This window comes from Chroicocephalus ridibundus, chromosome 9 (genome assembly GCF_963924245.1).
Source record: "Chroicocephalus ridibundus chromosome 9, bChrRid1.1, whole genome shotgun sequence".
NCBI lineage: Eukaryota > Metazoa > Chordata > Aves > Charadriiformes > Laridae > Chroicocephalus > Chroicocephalus ridibundus.
Window position 1 is genome coordinate 13,305,066 of NC_086292.1, and position 26,667 is coordinate 13,331,732.

Below are 26,667 nucleotides of genomic sequence, written 5' to 3' on the forward strand. Positions count from 1 at the left end.
TTGGCAAGCCCGGGGGATTTCCTCAGAAATAAATCGTGGCACATAGTTGTTTTTAATGCTGCTGTGATCAGAGTGCAAGCTTGTAAATATGAAGGGATAGCTGAATTCAGAGTGTTAAGGATAAAGTGCACAATGTGCCAAAAGTAATTGTTTTCCTTTTGCAGCCCGTTATATTCAGATGTTGAGGAAATGATTTAATATTTCTGAACATGTTGTGATTTCATCGTTTGGTTCAGCAAGGGAAGTTTGAGAAGCCATGCAAATTAAGATAAACATGAAATATGCAGTTAGTACTTTCTTTGCCATGCTAAGGTTTTTCTGTAGCAGTGCTATACAGGGGATGCCAGCCTAGGGCACGTAGACACCTTCAGGTCGTAACAGAAAGCTAAAACAGATTGAAAAAACGTAACCTGTATGTGACTCACAATTGGAAAGACCAGTTCCAAGAGGGGAAAAGAGAAAGGCGATGCTGCTGGGGACCTGTGCCACAGGCTGAAGGGTTTGCACCCTGCTGCTCATTCCCAGCTCTGTTGGAGCGTTGCGCTCCGGTGTGAAGTAGGCAGAGCATGAAACGATCCACTGAGAAAAAAAGCGCAGGTCTGCAGAATTTCACAGGCAGCTCTACTGCCTTCCCACAGCGGAGCAGAGAAGCGGGCAGTTATCTCCTCAGCATGGGAAGTTTACATGATGAATGTTTGGATACTCGAGCTGACTTTAACCAGCTGACTTTGGGAAATGCACCTAAACTGTGAAGGAAAGCGGAGCTCGCAGGGTGTTATTTCTTCAAGCCCTTAGCCCTGAAAAACCCTGTTTTCTTGGACAAGATGCAGGGCGCAACGGCAACAAAAAAAATAATTCTGACAAGTCAGAGAGAATTCTTAAACAAACAAAGGAAAACCTGGCACAGGGATCATTGTTTATATTTTTCCTAACATTTATGTATTTTAAAATAAAAAATGACAGGCAGTGGATGCAGTACATTACAACCCACATGAGTGATGACCACTTTTCCACAAACTAAGGAGAATGAAAAAATAATTCTAAAAATGTTTACAAACCAGCTCAGCCTCCTGTGAAGTGTAAAGCAGAGATTAATTTAAGACAGCTTTTAAAGAAGAAGAAAACCCGGTTCTGGAAATGTAACACTGCCTAGCAGAATATTTAAGGGTAAAACAACACAATTTAGTTGATGAGAAGACAGCTGAAAACAGCAGAACTGCAATCAAAATAGATTTTTAAATTCCTTAGCATAGCTGGTTTTCTAATATTTCACTTTGAAATGAGCGCAGGGGTGTAAAACCAGCTATTGAGCACTTCCAGCCTCCTTCAGAACTTCAGCCGAGGTTTAGCTCAACCCCCTGTGGAGCTAGCATGGGCCACCTGATATACCCACCAGTAATATGCATTCATCTTTACATGTATGCAAGCAATATAGGAACAGACTTCATCCAACGCATTTCGCCATGTGTTTTGGTTTGTGTCTTACCCCCACTCTTAGCATACTCTTTAATGCAATTATGATATTTACTAAATAAGCCTGACAAATAACTCTTAGTTTATAATCTGGTTTGTTTTCTGTAAATATTCAGTGAGGGAATCTTGCCGGTGACGACTGGCTTCGGCTGAGCATCTGAATCACACTGTGCCATTTCCAGTTTGAGACTGGAGAGACCCAATTTCTTGAATGGCATTTCTGTGACAAATATGTACCTTTCCAAAATCTAGCTTATTTCATCATAATTCATTTGTTTGCTGGTCGTATTCTGGCAGCTATCGCAACATGATGGACACTCTCTGCTACCACGGGAGACCCAGGAGGCTACCTGTCCTGTCCAGGCATGGCTAGGTTAACAGCTATGAGGGCAGCCTGCCTTCCCCCAAAACAGGGTCTTTTACCATGCCTGAAGCCACCAGTCCGTGTTTGCTCTCTGGCTGGAGAAAATTCAGTGTTGGGGGCAGCCTGTGTGTAACCCACAAAAGCCAGGCTAGACCCATGAAGGGAGACTTCGTCTTCTGATGTGGTTGATAGAAAGGCTCCATGTCAGTCCAGGGGCAGATTTTCTATATTCAGATAATTTCTTCATATCATGTTTCCATTTTTGGGAATCTCTGCATTTCTCAGAGCTTCCTGTCAAGAGGAGGACCTGGCCCCCACAGAGCAAATGGGAGCTTTGCCATTTGCATCAGTGGAGTTTAAATGTCACCGCAAAGGCCGGGTGCTTCCCGTGGGACTGATTTCAAGCCAATACGTAGATCCCAGCAGAGATCTTCAGAGTCTGTATAGCTAGAAGCATGCAGTGAAATCAGTGCCCCCCTCCACATGCCTAAATCCAGAGCTCATCTGGATACTAGATAGTTGCTATTATGATATTGGACCTATTTCTGTTTTTCTTTCTTTCTTTGTACATATGTCCAGAAAGGTTGGTTCTTATTTTCCACAAATGTGACCTGCTCTCTAAGACAAGTTCTCCCACACATGTGCGCCTCCTCCCTGTTTTTCTGCTTGCCTCGTGCACACTTCCTTTCTCCAGGCAATTTTAGGAGTGAAATGAAGTGCAAAGGTCAAAGCTTTTGCAGCATGTAGCCGTGAATTCAATAAGGGTGTAAAAAAGAACAGTGCAGATTTGGCTCAAAGGGGATGTGGAGGGTATGTCTTTATACTCCTGCACGCACCAGGCTGGGAGATCAGCTGAGCTGCTGAGCAAAACCCCGAACGCGGGTTCATTTCACTACACTGAGCCACATTGTTATGATCAGGCAAAAGCGTAACAGCGTAAACATTTGTGGCTTTTATTCTGATCCTGCTGGCTGCTCTGGTTTTCTTCATTAGGTCCGACAGCGTGTTGTTGAAGGGTTTTGTTTAAAATAATAATAATAATTAAAAAAAAAGCGGTGTTGTGATCCCCTACTAAAAGAGTCACTTTGCCCAATTTCCTGTTTATGTTCCTTCTCTCCGGAGCCATCGCATCATGTGAGCACAGACAGTTATAGATAGGCTGCGTGACTGTTGCTGACCTCACACCACATGTTCAGTTAACAAGGTGAAACAGCAAAATTTGGTCTGTTTGTGTAAAGAATACTGAGAAAACTGCCAGTTCCAAGTAAAATAGAAGGAGAGGGACTCCCGATAGCCCGAGGCAGGACGCAATCTCCAAGCAGTCCTTTCTGGTCTTTAACTGCTTTGCACATCTGTATTTACATCATGCTTGCGAGTTATAAGAAAGGGGATTAGCCCCGACTCTATTTCTTTCCTTAGCAAAGCAGGTTTGGAGTCCTTCCATAAAAGCTATTAGTTTAGCGAATTTGCTCAAAATTTGTCCAAACTTCAGTCCCTTTGGTGTATACATTTTCCTATACTTGCTTCCAAAAATGATTGAAAACTGCTGTGACTTCGCTAGCTTCAGTCATCCAGCAGATGATTATACCCAGCATTTGTATTTCAAAACTGTTGTTCCTTCAGCAACCTGGGAGCAACCTAATTTTTATTAAGATCTCACGGATCTGTGCAGAGCCTTCTAAAAATCATTTAAGATTACGCAAGACTTTTAGATTAAAGCCATTCTAAGAAATTGAAATGTACTTCTATTCAAGATTATGTCTTATTACTATGTTGGTATTAAAGAATTTATTGTGAACGAGTCAGAGAGATCTTAGGGGTTTCCAGGCCATTTTCCACAAGTAGTTTTGCTGTAACAGTAGGAATCCCTATGGTGCAGCATGAGGTTGCAGTGGCACTTTTCCCACTAACAGAGAACAAAGTTATGTTGTTAAATCCAGGAAGACCTGTGTCAGTGTGTTAGTTTCTTCTTTCTTACTGTTTTCAACTTGTTTCTGTAAAAAGCCCAATACTGCATCCTGAGAAATCAGAATTTTATTTTCTAACTGGGCAGAGCAGTGGCACTAAGCCAGACCAGCAGTTTTCTGTCCATCAACCTCCACCACCTTAAAGGGGTAAATAAGGATTTCAGGTGGAAAAGGTACACCATGGATTGGTAAAAGCCAAACACAGATGTGAATGCGTACCTGTGGGTGTATGGATAAGCAGCGTGAATATCAGGAACACAGTGTAACTTCAGAGGCAGGTGTATCTCTGTGACAGGTGAACGAATCGGCGTACCCAGCATGCAATGGTCAGGTACCAGTTGTCAAGTGCTTTAGGATTTAAAGGTGAAAAAAAAAGCACTCCATAAATTTAAGCTGCGTTCACAATGATAACAATAATGTCATTTTAGATACTACACATAATCATGCTGGGAGGGAATATGGAACTAAAACTCTTGGCTAGCTGGCGAGGCTGTAAACATCCTCACGTAAAGAGTCCTGCCTGTAAGTCTTCACTGTCAGGGAGCTTAAATGCCTGCAAAAATGTAGCAGCAGTCAGAAGGTGTCATTTGGGGGGCAGCTTAAAGGAATTAATGTTTCACTGTGTCTGCCCTCAGGAAAGAAAAAATGTGCCGGAGCAGAGGAGGGCTCTGGGTGGGAGGAGATCCTTGAATGGCTTTAGTCACTTCAGTGCTGTCTTCTGCTGCAGGGACCTCTGCTCTGAGCTGCAAGCGACTTTACATCCCCATTAAAAGTGAAAAAGACAGACAAAATGAAACAGAAAGGAGAGTATGAGGATGTTCACGATGTGAGTCAATGTCCGCCCCCGGCAGGCCCAGCAGTTTGATCCCCCCCACAGGGTGTCACGGCCGCTGGGGCTGCAGCATGCAGCGATCCAGGTGGGATGGGGTCCACCTCCCTGCCCACGGCAGCGGCAAGGCCAGCTGGACAAACCCAGCTTCCCTCCACCCGGGGCTTTTGCTCATGCACCACAGGTTCATTTTGATGAGAGCCAGTGGCCCACTGGAAGGGCTGGCAGCCCAGGGGGTGGGTGGCCAGCCCAGGGCCAAGGCTGTGCCAACTAAAAGCATTGTGGCTGCCTGTGCTCTGCCACACCTGGAAGCTTCCCGAGCTTGTGTGGATCTCACACCACAGCTGGCTTGCTTTTCCTCGGTTCTCCAGATCCCTCTGGGCGCTGCTTTATAACGATGCTGAGTCACAAAAATTTCGGTTGCTTCCTGAAAGCGTGTGAGACTGTCTTTACCATCTTGTTAGTCCCAATGAAACGCAGTCAAGCGCAGTGGGGGAGTGAGTTTATTTATTTATTAATACCAACTGTGTCTTTTTACTGGCGCCCTGCAGATGCTGTCGAGATTGCTGGCCAGCCCTGGTCGCTTGGTGCTCCTGACAAACCCCACTCGGCCACAAGCCTCTCCCTAGGAGGTGCAGCCCTCCAGGGCACAGCTGTGTTTCTGCCCTGTGGTGGCAGTTAGCTGTAATTTCATAATGACTGATCCTTATGCTTTCCATAAATGAGCTCAAAGGGGCCTGCACATATTTGCAGGGCAGCTGTTAACAAGAAAAGCTCCAAGCTTTCAGCACCACTGCTGTCAAAATAGGAGGAAGAATAGAGAAGTCATGCCCTGGGCTGACAATGGGGAGGGCAGCTTATTTACTTCGTGCCTGTGTCAGGATTTCACTGTTAAATAAAACCACTGAGACAGGATTGCCACCCCGCCATCCCTCCTTTGGTGTTTTGTTGCTATGGATTTCACAGGTAAGGTGTTATCGGCCCGGAGGCATTTCTGTAGCCATGGGACGCTGGGGAGCAGTGTGCTCTGTGGAGCCTTGGCAGGGACGATCTGGTCCTCCCTGACCACATGGCCCAGGGCAGGGCAGGCAGTGCTGCCAAGCCATTTGACATATTTCAGTCCCCTCAGGCGACGTGGAGCCACGGTGGTTTTGCTGTGCGGTAGGGTTTGTTGTAGCTGGGATCAAAGCTGGTGAGGCCTTGAGGGTGGTGAGGCACTGGCCCAGGTTGCCCAGGGAAGTTGTGGCAGCCCCATCCCTGGAAGTGTTCAAGACCAGGTTGGATGGGACTTTCAGTAACCTGCTCCAGTGGAACATGCCCCTGCCCATGGCAGGGGGGGTTGGAACTAGAGGATCTTTAAGATCCCTTCCAACCTAAACCAGTCTATGATTCTATGATTCTATGAATCCTTCCCCATAGCAAGATCTTGTGGGATGAGATGCACCATCAGCACCTTCCCCTGCAAAGCTCAGGGACCCATCCGCGTGGCTTGACCACAGCACTGGCATTTCTTCTCTGCAGGAGAGCCCCTTGAGACCAACCTGCCAGGAGCCATGGGGAAAGCGAGGAGAGGACAGCCCTGCTGCTCCCCTTCAGCCAGCAGTGGCTTGTCCAGCAACTCCTACTTGCATGAGGAGCAAGGGGATACTCTGTCACCTTGCCAGCGTCCTCTGAGGAAACCTCTAATCAAAGTGTTTGTGAGAAGCACAGTTCTCCTTTATTTACTGCTCTTACTAAAGGATGGGGGACATGAGTGAAATGATATTTCTTCATCCAAGCATCTGCCTCCTCCCTCTGTCCCTCCCCAAAATGCAATGGTGTTATTATTAATTTTACTTTCAGAACTTGTTTTCTTATCTTCCATAAGGTTTTTAAGAACTTGGAACTCCCAAGTTTTTAAGTCTCTATGACTTTGACCCTTCATGCCCAAATGAACCCGTTAGCTTTACAAAGAATCTGCATGTTCATTAAATAGCAGTGACTCATTCTATTGCAGATGTTTGTATTTGTAAAGCACCATAAATATTACGGATTAGGATGTAGGCCAGGCAATGGGAATGTGTGTAGGTTAGTAGGCAACATATGACTCTGGGACTTTTTCTCCTTTCTTTTAGTGTGTGTCATTTTTACTTCACAAACCACAGATTTCTTTTTGTGAGAAACAGAAACAAAGGAAACCTCTCTGCTTCTACAGGACGTCATCTTAGATGCTTTATTACAAAGCTTTCATTGCACTTACAGTGCAGGAAATTTTTTGGTTAGTGTTTTTAGTCAATTAATGTATCTGTATCACCTTGAAAGGACGAAGGTATTTCCCCTTCTACTATGTACCCGTTGCATCTCCTCCGAGGAAGACTCATGCTGACTTTCTTGAAACAAGATTCATTTAGTCATACTGAAACTAGCACAATCTGAAAGACAAGTGACTCAATAAATGACTCACAACTTAGCAGATGGAATACAGTGTTAGACTGTATTCTGTCCTGAACTCCTTGTATGATGGTCCTTTGCACAAGGTAAGCCAGACCATTTGTGCTAGTCTGTGTTGAACATTGTTTTGTATGAGAACACTGCTTAGCTCAGAGCTTTTTCACGCCATAGCTGAGCCCCAACCTTGAGAAAACAGTGCTGTAGTGGCCATGAACAGGCAGGGGAAGGGAGAGCTGATTTCTTTCCAGCACCCATGGGAATGCACGTCAGCTTCCAGGCACCCAGGTAAAGGGAGAGAAACTACTGCAAAAAAATTCTCCTTCTATTCCCTAGGCTAAACAGAATTACATGCCTGTGGAGGCAGCGCCAGGCCTTAAAGGAGGAGGAGTATTTCTCTCTGAAATTGAGTATTTTTTGATTTTTCTTTCCCAGCCATAAACCATGAGTTTCAGCCTCTCACTGCTGAAGAAGTTTGTGAGATCTGAGTAGAAAATAAGGGAAACCAGACAGCAAGGGAGACAAAATCCAAGAGAAGTGTTAAACCAGTGGGTGATGGGCAATGAACTCAGCTGATTCCAGAGCGCTGCATGGGGACATACTGGAAGGGACATGCAGGCAGCCTCATTAGGGAGAGATTTATTATGCAGAGCTGATGGGAGCTTCAGACCAACAGCCACAACTGAAATAGCAAAACCATAACTCCAGCTGGGGGACAGGCTGGGTGGTTTAAGAGGTCTTTTTCATCTCAGATTTCTGCAAGTGAGTTAATCGAGCGCTATTAGCCAGCAAGGCAGGCTACTGAGCAGGAGGAGTGAGCCCTTCTGCAAGGGTCTCGCAGTCCGAGGGGCTCGAGCTGCATGGGGCTGGCCCGTTTCTCTTTAAGGAGTGGCATGAAGAGCTCCCAAAAATGTCCTCGGCTCTTTGAACGTGAGGATGCTTGATGGGAGCTGGGCCTGACTCCTTCCTCCTTCCTTGCAGGGACCATACTCTGCAGTTCCAACACCTTCCGCTCTGTGCAGGCAGGGGGAACTCTCTTAACTTGTATGGTCTTAATAGGCTTAGACATCAGCTGCTTACAAACCTGTCTACATATGAATTTTAACTTCCTCTTTAAAGTAATTTATAGGAAATGCTATAAAGTTCCGCCTAATTTTTTTCACCCAAAATATGTTTAAAAAAAAGACAAGCTTTGAAAACTTGTGTCCCAAGTGCTGGCACTTCTGTGGGACTATTATCCTGCAGCTCTGCTATTTCACTAGCCCCAGGGATGCCTGGGGGCTGGTGGCAGCAGTGAGTAGCAGGAGGAGCCCTGTGCACGCAGTGCCAGCCCTCAGCCAGCCGCGGGAGGGAAGCCACACCAGACCCTTCTCTTGTGGGATTTGCTGCTTTTTCTTTCCAAGGGAGTTTGCGGGAGGAGAGTAATCCCAAATGTTCAAACCTTTCACAGTCCTGCCCATCACTGAGCTCCCGGGCTCTTCTTTCAGTGTCAGACCCACAGCAGGCCTGGGGACGAGCACTTGTCCCTTGCCCAGCTGCAAGGGCACCTTGGTGTGTGAGGAATTGGTACACACCTGCTGGTCATTCCAGTCCCCCTTGCCATCCCCTTCTCTGCATTGTGTAAAATGAAGATTATCCTCATGGGGGAGTCGTGAGCATTAATTTAGCTGGTAAGGAATTTCAAGTTTGTTGGCTATTCCATCTTTCATTATTAAAAACAGAAAAAAATCAAAAACCCACAGGACAAATTATATTTCAGGCCAATTTACCTCATTTAGCTTGTATGTGCTCTAATTAATTATTTAGACCTCAGGTACTGGATATTTTGTACATACAAATGGAAACATTGTCCTCAGACAGAAGGTAAGCGGTGAAGGTCCTTGGTTAAACCTTTCCCACGCGGGCGCTCACCTCCCGCTCTGGCCTTGCTTACCAGCTAGCTGTTTTCTCAGCACGCAATAGGTTTGCTTGTGGCCTGTCTTATCTGACATTGCTGCAGCGGAGCAAATGTTCGCATGTAATAGCAGCCCTTTTTAAACCTCACACCACTTATTCAGCAGAAGCAGAGGCGTCAGATTGTGGAAGTAGCGATCGCTTTCTTAGAAACCCTACTGAAATGGAAACAGAGCTATGCCTCTTCCCTTCACAAGTGGCTTTGGAATTCCCAAAGTTAAAAATTCAGGAGCAAGAAGAAAACACTGATAGCTTGTGTTGCACAGAGCAACGTACTGGCGTCTGACCAACGCTGCTGCAAATTCTTTCTTCCTTTTGGCACCGAACTATTCTACTTATGAAGGGCAGATGAAAATTGTTCTAGATTTATGTTGGCTCTTGTCTGATTGTAGTTGTGCTTTTCTGATAAAGCCTTCTCTCTAATGCCAACAAAGCTTTGGAGGACATGTAAACACATCAGCATCGTATCATTCCTTCATCAAGAAAGAGATAATTTCAAGAGGCCCCCAAATAAATGTAATATTTCTTCTGGGTGCGAAGATCTTTTCTATAGTGTAAGTGAGGAGCCTAGGCTGAATTCCAAGAATCAGTTCCTATTTAAGTATATAGGTTACTTCATCTCAACCATGGGAGCGCAATCTTTCACCCTTAAATAGATCCAAATTCTCTTGTAAATTTGGCAGTGTGTGCGGCTCCAGACTAAATATTGTCAGATATTATTGGCTCTGATACGCTGAAATAAATCCCTTCTGGGCACAGGCTCGTGGTAACAGCGACTGTGCTTTACAAACCATGCGGAGGAAGGTATTGCAGCAGCACAAGGTGCAGATTGTTTGTGCGCACCAGGGGCTGGAGGGAGCCGGGACCAGAGCTCCTGACTGTACCACGGGCTGCTGGCACAGCGCAGCCATCGTGGTGCCGGCACAGGCACAGCTTCTGGTTAGCAATGGGAAGGGGAGGAAGGCACACACCGCACCACTCTGCATCCTGGTCTGTAGGCGAAGGTCACGCTGCAAAGACAGAAAACCAGGGATGGCAGAAAGAACCGTAACAGGGGACAGAGGAGGCAGCCTTGTGACTGGTAAATTGTAAAAGGAAAACTACCAAGAGCATACAGCTAGGTAAAACCCTGCCATGCTCTGCCATGGGGCTGGGGTGGGCACTGGAGAGGAGCTGCCATGGGGCATGACTGCCTGCCTTGCAGGTGCCAGGCACCCTCTGCGCCTCCATCCCAGGGCTGAGGAGCCCCGGCCCCTGCTCCGGCCGAGCGGACTGTGTGGTACAGGGGCTGCCTGGGTCCCTGCGAGCTAAAAGCTGCTGCTGCCGTCTTGTCTGGCCAAGGTCTGCCACAGCTGGGCTCCCAGCGACTCCAGTGTGCTGCATCCCCTTCCCCTGGGGAAAGGAGACATGTAGCTCATTGCAGGCAAATGCCAGGAAAATGAGGAGAGGATATTTGACTCTTGGAGATAAAAGCTTGTACTGAAAGGTGTGCCAAAACCCCTGCTTTGCTTATGCCATGGAGCAGGGCAAGCCCTGTGTATCAGTAATGGTACACCTGCTTGTGATCATTTGCAGGCAAGCTGCGTCTCAAACACTCGGCGCATGGTACACTCAGCATTGGAGGATAAGCAAAAATGTTTCAGAGTCTAATATTTTGATAATAAAGGCACATATTGTTGAAAGTTTCAGAATGGAGATGTGCCATTGTGGGGAGACAGTGGTGGGATTGGATGTGTCAAATGGGAGAAGAGGTGCAAAAGATGTCTTTCATCCCCATCCACACAGGTGGCTGTGTCAGTAGCTGATGCCACTCTCCTCCTAGAGAGAGCAGGGGGAAAAAAGGAGCCCAGAGTGGCAAGGTGCAAAGGTACTGTGTGTGTGGATGCAGTTTGATGGTACAACAAAGCTGATGTTAACAGCAAGCACCGAGGGAAGACCTGGTCCTGTCCCCTCCCACCCTCCCTGTGCTGGTGCCTGGGGCAGGCTGGGTGCCAGGGCACGGGGCTGGCAGCACTCCCCATTTCCCAGTGTGGGACGAGGCGGTTCCCGCTGGGTTTGGTCCCTGACACAGGTCCCTTTGGTGGCAGGCAGGGAGCAGCCCTGGCATGGGGCAGCAGGCGAGCTGGCCGGGCAGCTCCGGCAAACTCCTCGTTGGCCAGGCTACGCCGTCACCCTGCGCTGCTGCCACCCTGCCCTGCCTGGCACCCCACTGATTCCCAGGGAGGCTGAGTGCTTAAATGTCTGTCTGTGAAGATCTGAGCCTGCGAGCACCAATTCCCCTGTGCCGACGCTGACTCAGGCTTTGCCTGCTGAAAGGCCGCCATCCCTCGGCCCCTCTCCTTCCCCTCGGCTCCAGGTCCGGTGGTGGGTCAGCGGCACGGGCAGGTATTTGCTCTGGTCCCCGCAGCTCACAGGGAGATAACACCATCCATTTCAGAGCACATTAATATTTGGGGCAATGAACAGCAGCCACCAAGGACTTGTCCGAGCCTGCAGTATCACCAAAGGGCAGTTCCACTGTCCCTCTCTGCTGCACCTCCTCCTTCCTGCATCTTTCCTACAGCTCATGTGTTACCCCCACAAGAAAAATCTACTCCATTTTCAGCCAGCTGGGGGGCTGGCTGCCTGCACGGGCCCCACCGCGAGCCTGAGGAAAACAGAGAGGGGAGCCGTGCTGGAGATGGAGAGGGGAGGCCCACACTTCCCAAGCGCAGTGCAGATTTGGGCTGCCATTTGGCATTATTTCCCCTCAGCCCTGTTTTCATGGCTGCCCAGCCATGATAGACAGTGTTTTCTCACTGTCTCACAACCTCGGCCCTGCTCTCCTCTCCCATTATAAGCTGCACTGACTGGGCACCTTTCCATCTCCAGCCTCACAGCGCCAGCCAGACGATAAGCCTGATCAAATTGCGTATCTGCAGGGAAACAGGTTATCAGGCAGCTTCTCGGCTAGTACAAAACCAAAGCCAGCAGAGCCACGGCCACTCACATCATGCTGAAGCCAGCCTTCACCTCCGAACGGAGGGACTATGAGCTTTTCTGCAAAAGACAGCTGCAGTTTTCTCTTTCCTCTCACCAGCTGCCCGGGTTGTGCTGAAACTGTAGTTTCCCCTTTAGACTCATGAAAATTAAAAGCTAAAGAAATGGGGACTGGGCCGTACTGCCTAAGGGTGTTGTACTGGACACTGGGCAGGTAGTGCTGAGCTGGCCCTGCCCTCGGGGCTGGGGTCCCACCTCCCCACAGCTGCATGGGTGCCAGTGAGGCAGGGTGTCATCAAATCATAGAATCATAGAATGGTTTGAGTTGTAAGGGACCTTAAAGATCATCTGGTTTCAAGCCCCCTGCCCTGGGCAGGGACACCTCCCACTAGACCAGGCTGCTCAAAGCCCCATCCAGCCTGGCCTTGAACACCTCCAGGGATGGGGCAGCCACAGCTTCTCTGGGCAACCTGGGCCAGTGCCTTACCACCCTTACAGTAAAGAATTTCATCCTAATATCTAATCAAAATCTACCCTCTTTCAGTTTAAAGCTGCTACCCCTCATCCTATCGCTACATGACCTTGTGAGAAGTCCCTCTCCAGCTTTCTTGTAGGCCCCTTTAGGTACTGGAAAGCTGCTAGAAGGTCTCCCTGGAGCCTTCTCTTCTCCAGGCTGAACAACCCTAACTCTCAGCCTATCTTCATAGCAGAAGTGCTCCAGCATCTGATCATCTTTATGGCCCTCCTCTGGACCTGCTCCAACAGGTCCATGTCCTTCTTGTGCTGAGGACTCCAAAGCTGGACACAGTACTCCACACGTGGCATGACATGGCATGGCATGGCATGGCATGGCATGGCATGGCATGGCATGGCATGGCATCCCTTCCCATCCTATCCCATCCCCATCCTCAGCTTGCTCATGTGCAGTTATTTCCATCCAATTTCCATCAGAAGGAGCCAGGTGTATTTAAGCAGCATGGCTGGTAGCCTTGGGAAGAGGAATGAGACATGGTCTTGCAGTGTTGGGGGGAAGATCTGATGGCTCCTTCCCCTCTCTGCCTTCATAGCCTGCTTCTCTGGGAGGCAAAGTAGCAGGTCTCATTTGGCTTAGACCTCCTGAAGCATTTCTCTTTTGATGTTTAGGGGTGAGAGTGTGTGAGGGGATGTCACCTTCTGTCCTGGTGCATCTGTGGGGTATGCATTAGGCCTGTATGGCACTTACACTGCTGGTGGCAGAGATGTGAGCTCTTTCTGGGACTATACATGTGAGATACCTGCTGGGCTGTATTCCACTGTTGAAGCTTGCTCGTCAGGAAAGTGTTTTCTCTGTTAAACATTTTTCCTTTGTTTCTATTTCCTTTGAGGGGGTGTGTGTGTTCTTTTTTTCCTGGCTCTCACAACATTAGACTCGTCTGAGATCTCAGACATCTGTTATCTCTAGCTACTTTGAACAGAGACCAAATCACTTTCAAACCTCAACAGGTCATGAGGGCAAGACTTAATTTTCTTTGTGCAATACACTTTGCACCTCACCTCTGCTTCCTGTTTACTGCTGATGTGACCCCCCTCTATGACAACCCCTCCTTTACACAGGCCAACATAGAATCATAGAATCACTGAGGTTGGAAGGGACCTTTAAGATCATCAAGTCCAACCATTAACCTACCCTGACAAAAACCACTTCCAAACCATGTCCTTAAGTACCACATCTACATGTGCTTGTTGAGCCTTGCAGGGTTTCCCCCTGTGATATTTCATTCTCTGGTGCTTGTATATTGTTTTTGAAGAACATTTTGCTTTCAAAAAAGATTAAGGTACTGCCAGGCTGAACAAACTTACTTCTAGATAAATTTTTGGATGAATATCGACAGACTGTGAAAAGCTTGCTGCACTGTAAGAAAGTCTCTTTTGAGCAGGAAAAAAAACAAACCTTTTTCTTGACAAATGATTGTTGCTGTTTTTTGTTGATAATTTTAACTATCACCATGCCCACGGGAACTCAGAGTCAGCAAGATCTGTAGTGCCTGTATTGATCCTAAACTGTGCCAGTAAGGGCTCTTACATCTTAGTGAAAACATCCTGAACTCGTTATTTTGCCTGAAGGCCGAATGGTTGGCTGTCTTTAAACTGACAGACAGATCCACTCTCTGCAAAACGAGCATGATTTTTAACTTGAACACAAGCCATCACCCAGATTTATGTCCTTGTGACAAGTCCTTTTGCAAAGAGCACTTGAATAAGATGCGGATATGGAGGTTGTGGTGGTTGTTCACATGGTTCTTTAATGAACTTTAACTCTTCTGAAGGCAGCTAAAGCAGCCAGTGGCCGTACAGTTATTGCAGGCTCCTGGGCAGTGGGTGAGCCCCTGCACCTCTCCCGGCTGCCATCGGAGCCAGGGCAGCTGCTCCCTGGCAGCCACCCAGGACTCGCTGGTTAGGACATGGATTTATCCAACACGGTTTTTATGCAGTTTGGTAAGGGGGAAGCTCCTACTGTCTTATTTTAGCTTTTCTCTGTGGAACAGAGCTCGGGGTGGATTTCTTCTGGCCCTCAGAGTAAATGTGTTGGTGACAGCTGTAATCAACACAGAGGCGCTTATACTGTTGATGAACAAAAACAGCTGCTGGAAAAAGGGGAAAATATGTCATTTTGTTCCTAGCAACTTGCATGTAGCTTTACAAAGTGATGATGCATCTTAGTCCTGCCAGGACTTCATTTAAGCCTATATGGGACTCATACCTTCAGTCACAAGGGTCTAAAAGACATCAGTGCTTACCAGGTTTGGTTTGGGTTGATGGCCACTTGAAGCAGTGCCTGGGTAAACAGACATTCTTCTGTTAGGTTTGGAAGTTTTCTGTTTAACATTTTTAGCGCTACAACTCCTTTAAGGTTTGCTTTGAGCTTTCAGAAGCAACTGTCAGCTGATTAACAGCTTTTTATTAGCTCTGAAAACCATTGAAGGGAAGCTGCCCAGGTCTTCTGGAGTCCTTGGCTTTGCTGGGCAAAAGTCATTTGTTGCCAGATATTGTTCATGTGCCACAACACAGGGTGCAGTCCTAGATGTTTTCCTTTCACAGAGAAAAATATGTTATAATCTCTTCTATAGATGAGACAGTGAAGTACCAGATCATTTCAATTACCCCATGCTGGCAGGCTGAGAGGAGGGGAGAAGACTTGCTCCTCTTGACCTCCAAAGAGACAACCCTCTGCCTTTTTTCCTGTCACAAGTGCAAGCTGATAGCAAGTACATCAAATCAAAGTCACAATTTGGCCAGCTTATTAAAACAACTATATAACCTAGAAGAAAATAAGCATGTGTGGTCTGATTGATATATTACGTGGTTGGCACTAAAAGGGCTGTGTTTGTGCCATTTGCAGGCATGGCGGAAGCGCTGGTTTGTGCTGCGCAGAGGCCGCATGAGCGGCAACCCAGATGTGCTGGAGTACTACAGGAACAACCACTCCAAAAAGCCCATTCGGATCATCGACCTCAATGAGTGCGAAGTGCTGAAGCACTCGGGGCCCAACTTCATCAAGAAGGAATTTCAGAACAACTTTGTCTTTATTGTGAGAACCACCTACCGCACCTTCTACCTGGTAGCCAAAACTGAGGAGGAGATGCAGATCTGGGTGCACAACATCAGCCAGATCTGTAACTTTGGACATCTAGAAGATGGCACAGGTAGGATCATGATCATGCTCGCCTTGGGGGTTGGGAGGATGACCACTGCCTGGGTTCCTCCACAGCAGCACCTGGGGTGAGAGGAAGCGTGGTCCTTGCTGGCTGGTTGGGCTATCGGGGGTCTCACTGCTGCTGGGTAGAAATAATAGCTGGCCGCTTGGTCTCACTTTGATGAAGCAATTCCTGCTAGAATAAACAGCAGGTCCTTAATAAGAAAAGGTACTGTTTATGTGAAAAGCTGACTGAGTGTTATCTTCTGGGGCCGTTTATTTCATTACATGTCCCATATTTATTTAGTTTGGCTTAATGTAAGACACCTGTTCCAGGAAAGTGTCCTGCAAAACTTGCATTTTCTCAGGCTTTGCTGGATGTGGAATGTGCACAGACTTGGGTGTATATGCACATACATAAATCAATGACAAAAATACTGAGCTGTCTTAGTCTATCAGTAAGAAGAAAAATAAAGAAACGCCAGAGGATGGGAGGGTGTTAGAAGTATGTGTCTAGACGAAAGAGATGGTCCTGCCAATGAAGCAGAAAGTCAGCCTGTTTTGCCAGGACCTACACCTATACGTACTCAGTAGGGTGAATTTCTTGGAGAGCTTCCAAGAATTAACCACTCCAAGATGGATGTAGCCAGTAATTAAAGTCAGGACCTGTATCATCATTAACCTACCTTTCAAATGAGACAATTAGGCTCAGATAACAGCAATCTGTCTTTCCCTTGACATTTCCAAGGGGCAGATACAGCAGCAATTTGAGAGCTTCATAGGAAGTGAGTCAGAACGAAGTCCTTTGCTGTGATAAACAGCAGTGCAAGAGCAGAGGAGAGTGGTGATGGGGGGACTCAATCCCAAGGGCAGTAATATGTTTGGGGGTATCATAGTGTGACCAGGCGGATTATCCTGCCGTGGTCCCTGTGCTGCTGCACGCAGACTGCTACTGGTGTCTGCAACTGCCACATAGCCATACCATTACCTTGTAACTTGGAAGGAAACAAAATGCTGTGGTGAGATGTTTTATTTTAATCTATGCTGGTTCTTGGCCTTCTTTAATCTTCTCTTCAGTAGTTTATTCTGAGGGGAACTGGGGGTGGAAAGAGCACTGCCACGGTGCATTTATACTGGGAAATGTCAGTTCTGTTATGCTGGTAGAGCACAGCAGTGCCTGTAAGACTTATGCATGCGCAATACTCAGAGTATTACACAGTGGTATTTCTCTCCCAGCAAAGATTGCCAGCGTAGGCACTGACGGACAAGAAGTGACAACTCTTGGTGTGGCAGTTGGGAAAGCTGACATCCCAGTTTTCCGCTCCGTTCAAGGCAGATATTGCCCCCCAAGAAGTTCAGCAATGCAGAGCTTTTGCCTTGGTTGGGTATAAAGTCTGGCACCTGAACTTCCAGCCCTCTTCACAGGCCGCGTAAGCTAAGCTTCCAGACATGCACTTATCCTATCTCTAATGGCGAATAGCTCATAAGATCTTCTACTTATCCTGCTGCTCATGGTGGTGAGGTCAGGTCTGGGCTGTATTCAGGTCAGGCTGCAGGGCACGTTCAGTTCCTCATATTTAAATGTGCACAGTTCCACAGGTTGCACATCACATTTCAAACAGTTGTTAATTGCTTCAGCTTTTTGGAAGCACCTAAATCCCCCAAGAGCCTGTAGCTTTAAACAAATTACCCTTAAAAATTAACATAAGAAGAGAAAAGCTCTATTAAATGCCATATGCTTTTTTAACTTGAATGCTACTGTGTTAAAAAAATAATAGTCCCTGAAATGAATCATCAAAAGAAAGACACATCAATTGCAGGAAACTTTAATATGCTATTCTGTGTATTAAAATGAATCTCAAAGCCAATATTATATTGTGAAATCACTTACTCTTAATCCTTGCATCCCTGAAAATTTGCTATGACTTTGAGGCCAAAACCAAATCTGCTCCTTTCTCCACTTAGTGCACAGAAAGTGCAGCCACTGTTTTACGCAGTGACTCAGCTGTAAACACCATCCCGTTGTTCCCAGTTAGTCCCTTCCAGTAGCAAAGCAGCGGGATGAACAGCCAGGTCCTAGTCGTCAGCAGCCTCTGGTCTGACAAGTAAGCAGCCAGACATGGACCAAAGTCAGCAAAAGGCGGCTGGCCCCGTGAGGACAGCTTTTAGTCAACAGGAGGGGACGGCAGAGAGACGGAGGTGCAGTGCAAGCGCCAGGCAGATGTCAGGAAGCACCTGGGAGGGCGGCTGTCGGGAAGGACTTGCCAGCAGCAACAATTGCGCCGTGGCACTCGACTGCCATAAGAAACTGCCTCTGGCTGTGCTGAAAATGATGGGGGAGCTGGCACCTTCAGGGGAGTCAGCTGGAGGAGACAGGAAGGGGCCTCTCTCCCTATTTTCCTACTATTTCTATGTAAAATCTTGCTTCCACCTCTGGTGCTCCCGACGGAGCAGTCATTCCCCAGCCCCATGGGACCCACGGCCACACAGGGGATCAAGAGGAGCCTTGGGCCAAGTGGCTGGGCAGGGGAGGGGGTGACATGAGGTGGCAATGGAACATCAGGGGCACACTTTATCCCCGTATGCAGGCTGAAACCATAACTAATTGACACAATGCAATGTAGCAGCTTTTCATTGGAGAAACTGCTGTGAGAGTTGTTTAGCCTTTTTCATTCTGAGGCCTTACTTTTAAAGATTGCAACTGTGCATTGAGTGCTCCCCCCGGCCATGCCTTGGCAGGCAGCTCCTCAGCACAAGAGGGACCTTTCATCTTCGGTTCCCTCTTCACTTCTTCCACAAGCTCCAGTTATTGTTCCACATCCCATGAAAATGCCTTGCTCCCTCCAGATTCAGCCCTTACCTGAAGGTCCCTGCTGATCTCCATCATTCTCCTGCTGCTCTACTCTCTCCCACAGCACCCAGGGCCACAGTGGAGCCTGATGTCCCTGGGGAGGCTCCCTCACTGATGCCCTCCTGCACAGTGCATGGACTGGGACATTGGCAGGGTCACCCTAAGTGACAGATTACCCTTGGGTCCCTCTTGGCTGCTGGATTAGAGCATTTCTGCTTTCCCACCTCTCCCAAACCACTGGTTGCTCTGTTTTTCACACCCACCCTTGCCCATTGCTGGGACCTTCTCCCTTTCTGCCTGCTCCTCTGATGGTTTCTTTGCCTCCTCAACTGTCTCTCATGTTTTTTTCTTTTGCCAGTGTGCACAGACCCTGCCATGGCGTGGGGATGGTTTGGTTCCCCAGGACCTCGGTGCAGCCACACTGGGGAGCGTCTCCTCCAGCCAGGGCAGCATGCTGGGAGCAAAGGAAGCACCACACAGAGGGACTAACTGGAGGGACTGTGCTCTCCTTGCAGAGACGCCTTCTCCTGAGTGTCTCCACTTTATTTCCCACTCTGTTCCCATACAAAGTGGGGCAGGCAGGGTCCTGGCAGGCTCGCTCACGGCAGCACCTGGCCCTTGCACAGGAGTTCAGGGGAGGTGTGATGGCTCCTCCCAGCCCACGCTGGAGGACAAGCGCTGGGGCTACTCCCTGCACACTCCTCTCTCAGCAGGAGGAAATCCCTTCTCAGCTGCACAGACTCAAGGCTGCTCTTTAATGTCAGGCTCTGGCCCCTGGCCAGGAAGGGTGGGTGGCTATTCTGCCTCCCTTGTACGGCCATGCAGACTAGTGGGGGGTTTGCTGTGAGCAGGACCCCCCCTAGTTCACTGTGTCCCTGCACTGCTGTTGCACCATAACAATTTTTGGGGAGCAGGCTGGGGTCTGTAGCAGGAGAGAAGCCCTCTGTTTCTCCAAGCAATGTCCCTGTATCGATGGGGAACGTGATGGGTGACTTTCCCCATCAATGCAGGGCAGAAATTCTTTGGGTAAGTACCTACCAAAGCAGTTATTCTGTCAGCCAAAGGTGCCCGCTGTCTCTCTGGCAAAGGGGAGGGCAGGCACCAAACCTATTCTCTGCCTTCTTGCTGTCGAAATTGTCCATGCATAATTTATTCTACCCAGCTGCTGCCGCGGTACAACTTTAATGCATGCTGATTCAGTTACCAGCAGAGCTGGCAGAGACAGGGCCGCTCTGTTAGGAGCTGGCTACAGGTCCCTGAGCCCCTGAAGGTTAGAAAAGGGCAGGTCTGTGCTGTACCCATCCCTCCCTCCTGCTCACAACGGTTGCCATGTGGTCTGCAGCTCACAGCCTTTCCTGATGGGATAATCCATGGCTAAACCCTGTGAGTACCAGATGGAGTTCAGGCCTGTTCATTCTCTGTGTTAATAATCCAGAATGTCATTAATTTCTCTTTCTTATGCATTGTGGTGGTTTTAGTTGTTTTTTTTTTTTAAAAAATGCGGTCAGATGGTGATGTGAACATGCTTTTCTGAGATCCCTATGGAGTTAGCCCAGTGCATATTTGATCATCCTCAGCTTGCAATGCAGCTCTCAGAGTCCAAGGTTTGAAAGCAGAGTTACAGTCTGAGCCAGCACAATGAACAAGAGAAAAGTTATTTTTCAGATGGGGAGGCTGCAGTCCTGAGCTCTGCTTTGCAAATGTGAAACCCCATAAAAGCTATTCCTTCCAGATACTCACTGCTGAAATCCTGCTGCTATAAGCACCTGCCCAAAATTAAGCAAATGTTTTGCTTAAGCTCGAATTTAAGCACGTGCTTATGTGCTTTGCTGACCTGGGGTCCACTACTGCACCAGACCTCCAAAGCTAACAGGAGGAAGCAGCAGTGAGTCAATGCTGGCAGATGGGTAGGAAAGAGGTGGCTCTCTCCCCAGTTTAAAGGGATGAGGTGTCGGGTAGTACAGGGAGAAAAGATCAGCTGTTTTACTCTTCTTGAGACTGAGATCAGAAGGATGACAGGGTGAAGCCCTCTGTGGCTGCTATGGAAGTCTGGGTCACTGAAGGGTTTTTTTTGTGTTTAGCGACGTTGCTGTCTAACCACCCCAAGTCTTGGCAGCCCTCTCCATTCCTCCTGACCTGCTTGCGCATATACCTAGCACCTCCCAGGGTTGAAAAGTGACTACAACAACCCAGTACAGCGCCAAGGCTTGTTGCTGTGTTGAGCTGAGGACTAGACAGAACCTGCCAGAGGATCTCAGGACCTCACTGCACAGTGCAGGATCTGGCCTGCAGCAGGCATGCAGATGGCCAGGGCCTGGCTATTCTAGCACTTCCAGCAAATTCTGGATATCAGCATTAGAGAAATCTGCCTTTTTGCTACACTTTGAAGGCATGTTTATGCTTGGTTTGGTTTTATCAGCACTAGCTGGTTTCTTGTATTTGTTTTTGATGAGTTTTTTTTTTATTTTAAAGGAGGTTTTGCAGCTTTGACTCGGGCAGTGTCTGTGCTTCAGCCAGAGAGATGGGTACCCACTGCCGAGCCCCACAGATGTCGGGGACAGCCAGGGCACCCAGTGAGCACTGCCTGGTCCCCACACAGCCCTGCTGAGGGAACCACCATGCAGCAACCTGGAACTTCATTAGAAAAATCATATTCTCTAATTGAGGGCTTGTACTCCTGCTGCCAGGATCAGATGCCTTTGGGGAGCTGCTCTGCAAAAACACCCCAGGCCCTTCCTGCTCCACAGCTGCCCGTGGTGGGAGGTCTGACTTGCACCAAGGACTTGATTTTTGAGTTGAAATCCCCCAAAAGCTGGGCCAGAGGCTGTGCTTAGCCTTAACTCTGTGGCTGAGCCATCACTCCTTCATCCCTCCTGCCCAGCACCCCCAGCTGTCTAGCAGGGATGGAGGCTGGAGAGCAACAGAACCGGCCTTGTCTCTGCTGCCATGGCAATGCTCGGGCCAGACAGGTACAAGTGTCTCGGCTGAATGCTGACAGTGAAGGGTGGCCTTGGTGGTCAGAGGTGAACCTGGAGCTGAGCAGGTGGCCAGCTCTGTGCAGCCTGGGCTTGCCCTGCTGCCTGCAGCCCAAACCTGCTCCTCTCCCCACTGCCACCCCTCTGTGCCGGGGAGGGACTGGAGTGTTGTGCCCAGGGAAGGCGTCACTGAGCACAGGCTCCCCTGTGCCTTGTGGCTTCCAGAGAAGTTGTGTCCCTTTTCTCAGCAGAGACACCAAGCCTCCAGCTGGGCAATAACAGGGCGCCGCAGCTCTCGTGGCTTTGACGTCCAGCCTAGAGAAGCACCAGGAGTTTGCAGACAAGTTCAGAGGTGCAACAAATCCGGCTACTCCATGAGCAGCAAAGCTCAGTTTTGTCCACTGCGATCTAGAAAGTGTGAAGAAATCAGTCCCTCTCCTTGTCACCATTAATTTGAAGTGTCGGAGATTAATAATTAATTATAAAAAATACTTGATAAAACAGACTGCTCTGCCTCAGCACTTTCCCCAGCAGAGGCTGTCTCCATTACTATGCAGGAGGGATGCTAAAGTCCTGCAGGAGTGGGGGACCCCAGAGCAAAGGGGGGTCTGCACCTTCTGCAGCCCCTCAATTTAGCAGCTGACTTGACCAGCCTGGGCAAGGGGAGCAGCTGCAAAATCAGGCTCCCTTTCTCCAGGATCAGTTTTTGCCTTCACCCACTGCTGCTCTGATGTAAAACATCCCTGGTGCAAAAGCAAGGTGATGATGGCCAGGAGAGGCAATGAGCCAGGGTGAGTCAGAGCCGTTCCTCAGCCGGGGCCATCCATTCCCATTGCAGGTTCAGTGGAGAGCCTGTCTCACACGACGTCGTCCCCGCAGCCATCGCCAGCTGCCTCCACCCACGCCTCCCGCATCGCCGATCCCTCCTTTTCGGTTGACCACGCTGCTGCTGATGTGTCTGCCGCGGAGGAGACCCCCAGCGAGTCAGAGTCGGTCTTCCTCCCCGACTACCTCTTCCTCTCCAACTGCGAGTCGGGCAAGCTCAGCCACAACAGGTAGGTCTGGGGTCTGCCAGAAGTGTCACAATGGAGCCACCCTCTGCCAGCCCAGTGAAGCCCTGGGAAACTAGGGCAAACTAGTACTTGAGCCCTGCCACTCAGGGTAGGCTCTGGAGCACAACAGGGGACCATCAGCCTAATCCAATTTACAGGGGGCTTTTCATAGTGTAGATTAGTGGTCGAGCATTGTATGTTGGTCCTGTCTCTTTCCAGGGTGGGTGGCTGGAGACCTCACATACGGCCTCCCTCCAGGTGCCCTTTCTGCCTGCTGCTGCCCAAGGTGCTCCACAAAGTGCCCCAGCCCAGGGGACCTTCCACAGCCATAGGGAAGGGACAGATTCTGTCCCAAACTGTGGGGTTGGCGTTTTTTTTGCTGTGCACTTGCTCAGTTGCAACCAGGAGAAAAGGAAGTGGAAGTCTGACCTTTGTCTCTGTGCAGGTGTGACAGCTGGTCAAATTCAGACAGATCTCTGGAGCAAACCTCATCAGATGATGTTTTTGTCGACTCCTTGCAGTCCCAGCCCTCCTTGTACCTTGTACAGCCGTCCAGCACTGGCACTGTGCACCAGGATGGGGCCCCGTTGGCAAATCCCAGCACCGTATCCAGGAACATAGACATTAGTGGGCCACCCAGTGACTTTTCCTCCTCTTCACCACTGCTGGGGACGCCGCTGACACCAACGTTTCAGTTTGACAAGAGCCAAAACGCGCTGCCCTACGGTGTAACCCAGCTGGACATCCTGTCCAACACGCCCCCGCCACGGCCGCCCAAGCCAACCCACTTCTCAGACAGGAGAGGGGATGAGGTGGGCGGCGGGACCCTCCAGAATGGGCACGCAGGGATCTGCCGGGCTCAGGTCGCTCTGGTGCCCAGGAGGATCTCCTTGTCCAGCTTAGACAACGTGAGGAACTGGAAAGGTGAGTGCATTTCCAAGAGCCAGCAAAGCAGGATCAGTGTGAGGGATGGAGCTGCCCATGAGCGCAAAACGGGTGCCCACCTCCAGTTGTGCCTCCCTGTCTTCCTGCTGAGGAATCATACACCACTCAAAGCAACCCAAAATGCTTGTTTCAAATTAATTAGCAAGCAGGATTCAGACCTGTCCCTCACATTCAGCTCCTGCTCTGTAAAAGTCCCTCGGTGTGTACACATGGGCTGTGATCTCTTCAGGGTGCCTCATGACTTGCTAGTTTTCCATGCCCCTTCCCTCTCCAAAAAATAAAGCAGTAGAAAAACAAAAATTGAAAACCTGGCCACTGAATCAGGCAATGCCAAACTACTTATGCAGGTCAAAATGTGGGCTTGCGCATGGGAAATGCCTTTGTAGCTGTGCTGCTTTGCTACATCCAGTCCTTTCCACAACAGCAGCATGTCTTTTCACAGCTTAGAGTAAAGAACGGGAAGCCAGGGAGACGCTGGGGATGGGATGTAATCCCAGTTGAACCAGGGACTCTGTGTGTCCTTGAGCAAATCCCACTGTGTCCTTGCACTTCAGTAAGGGTAGCCTGAAAACCTGCTGCAAAGCAAGTTCTGCTCTGGGTTGAGGTGACTTTTCCACTTGTTCTGGAAACAGCATAATCGCAAACAAAAATAACAGTCAGAAACCTGGAACATCAAGGTGTCAAAAACCGGCATACACAGTATGAGAAAGTTTTATTTTGTGGAGCCACAGAACAAAGGGAGGCTGCTGGAATACCTGGCTGGAAATGATCAAGTATTTTGCAGTAATGTGTCATTTTTTATGAGTAAGAAAATGTTGGGTTTAAGGACAAACGTCCTTTAGGCTCCTGTAGTTTGAATCACCAACTCGTGTTTGGGGCTGTCAGATCTTGTTCTTAAAGCTCAGAAGCTAAAGCAAGGAGACCTCTGTCCAGCCTGTTTATCAGTGTACAAACAATTCTTAGAAGGTTTCTGGAGAAACACCCATCAGTGGAATTGGTATTCTTAATTATCAGTTACATTTGGTTGCTCTCTGAAAGGTGTTGCTCTTGCTTCTGCACGTGTGCCGCTCTAACGCCGCCAGCACGCTTGAGACAGTTAATGTTCCTCCAACCCAATTTACGCCAAAATGTTTTTAAGAGGATTAAGTGGCTAAATGTCATGTTCTGCTACCGTGCTGCAAGGTTATCTCTGCCTGACAGGGGGCAGCAATGAATTAATAAGTGCTGCAATTTTTTCTTACCCTAAGTGCAGCTGAAACTATTTGAAAGGTTAAACTCTGAATTAAAATGTGTTTAACAAGAAAGATTGGAAAAAGAAACAGAGAAAGCAGCTGTTCCTCACCAGCTCACAGAGTGAGCCCACTCAAGTTATTTACTTCATTTTTTGCCCTTGGCAACCTGTAAAAGCTGAACAGATGTAATTCACCCAGTGCAAAGGCAGCATATGCTGGTTGCAGTGCCTTGAAGGGGAAGGAGCTGTACACGTATAAGGCACCTGTATCTTGTCATCTGCCGGAGCATTGTGCCTGAATGTCTTTTTTGCCAAAATAATACATAAATGTAGCTGTCCCAGGGCAATGACTGTGTCTACCTGATTATATCTCTGCACTAACAGTAGTGCTTTCTTCTCGTTTAGCACTTCTGCCCTTTATGCTGATGCCACCACAAAGACCCCCAGTTGCGGTGCAGTATTGGCATCTCCACCACAAGAGCAGGGACTGGATTGACATGGTTGCAGGGTTTTAAGGCATTCCCACAGAAAAGCCATTTTCTGCACAGAAAATAATTTTCCAGAAAAGGATGGTAGTTGTAAGCATTTCCCACTGCTGATCTTCTATGCACTGAATGCTGGATTTCAGGTTTTTTTCCTTTTGCTTCAAAAATAAAATTGATCTACACCCAGACATAGTCCAGCCTGCACAAGGGGGCACTGTGACTGGTCACCTTTTCTCTGGCTGTTTGTTCCCCATCAGCTTGAGCCATTTGCACCACATCAGCATTTCTAGGTGACAAAGAGAAGAATTTCTCTCCTACCATTAAGTTCCCTCATGCACCCTCTGTACAATAACATGTTCTTCCCTGGCACCTTGCCTACGAGGCTCCTAAATAATTTCCCAAGCAGTACTGAATTAATATTCCCATAGTCCCTTTTCATATAATTTCCCCATTTTGACAGATGGGAAAATAGAGCGGGACTAGAGCAGGAGCTGGGTTTAAAAGTTTGCTTGCTTGCTTGCTAACCACACCAGTCTTTCTCCCAGCTGCTTGTGTTACAGGAAGCATAAGTTACAGCTGGATTATACATGAACATTTTCTTTGGTTTCATCGTACTTAAAATAGATGTAATCACTCTTGAAATGCTACTGAGTTGGTTCTAGTCTTAAGTGTCATTGGATTTTTTCCTCATTTAGGATAAATACTAGGAGTTATGGAACCTTTATAAAGCTCTAATTATTTTAGAGCCATATGCTTTACTCAAGAAGGTTGCACTGCCTTATTTTTAATCACTTTTTTTTTCCTTGCAGCAGACATGGAAGGCAGTTCTTTAAGAAGTCGGGATAAGAGGCTTAGCTTGAATTTGGTAAGTACTCTGCTTGCATAAATTTAAAACACTGGCACATGACAAACTTTAGAAAGTGAATCATTTCACATCCTCATCTTCAATCACTCCTCTCCTGCGTTCAGCAGAAGAATAAAAAAATGGAAGAAGCCCTTGGCTTTGGGCAACTTCTGTGCTGCTGCTTCGCAGCCGCGGGAAGCCTTTGACAGAGATGTCGGGGGGAGGCCACAACACTGAGCACCCTATTTTTAAAGCAGATGAAGCCAGGTCTGTTGTGAAAAGGGATACTAGTAGCCTTGAGAATTAAACTGCTGACCAAGAGCACCTGCGAAAACTGCTTATCTCTTGAAACAGGGCCTAAAGAAGCCTATCACTTCATGATCCTGAGGGATATCTCCTCTTTAGGACATAGGAAAATCTCTGCTCTCAAAGCGCCTGTGATTTAGGGCTCTGTCAGTCCAAGGCTTCCTGACTCAGCCTTTGACAGACGTGGTTTTATGTAGCACCATCACACATCACGTAGCCAGTCTTCTGCCTGGCGCTGGGTACTGTCTTCTGTGTGGGAGATCCTTTGCTTGCTTGTGTGTAAGCTCTGTGGTGGGCAACTTATATTTTTCTC

General features: G+C 48.2%; 1 protein-coding gene across 1 annotated transcript in view; it reads left to right on the forward strand.

The window, feature by feature from the left end:
- The window catches only part of GAB3 (GRB2 associated binding protein 3), a 66,344-nt gene that overhangs the window by 32,869 nt on the left and 6,808 nt on the right, over window positions 1–26,667 (forward strand). The window contains 4 exon segments of the mRNA XM_063346461.1: window positions 15,372–15,675; window positions 22,330–22,546; window positions 22,989–23,467; window positions 26,014–26,069. Coding sequence (XP_063202531.1) covers window positions 15,372–15,675; window positions 22,330–22,546; window positions 22,989–23,467; window positions 26,014–26,069 — 1,056 coding nt within the window.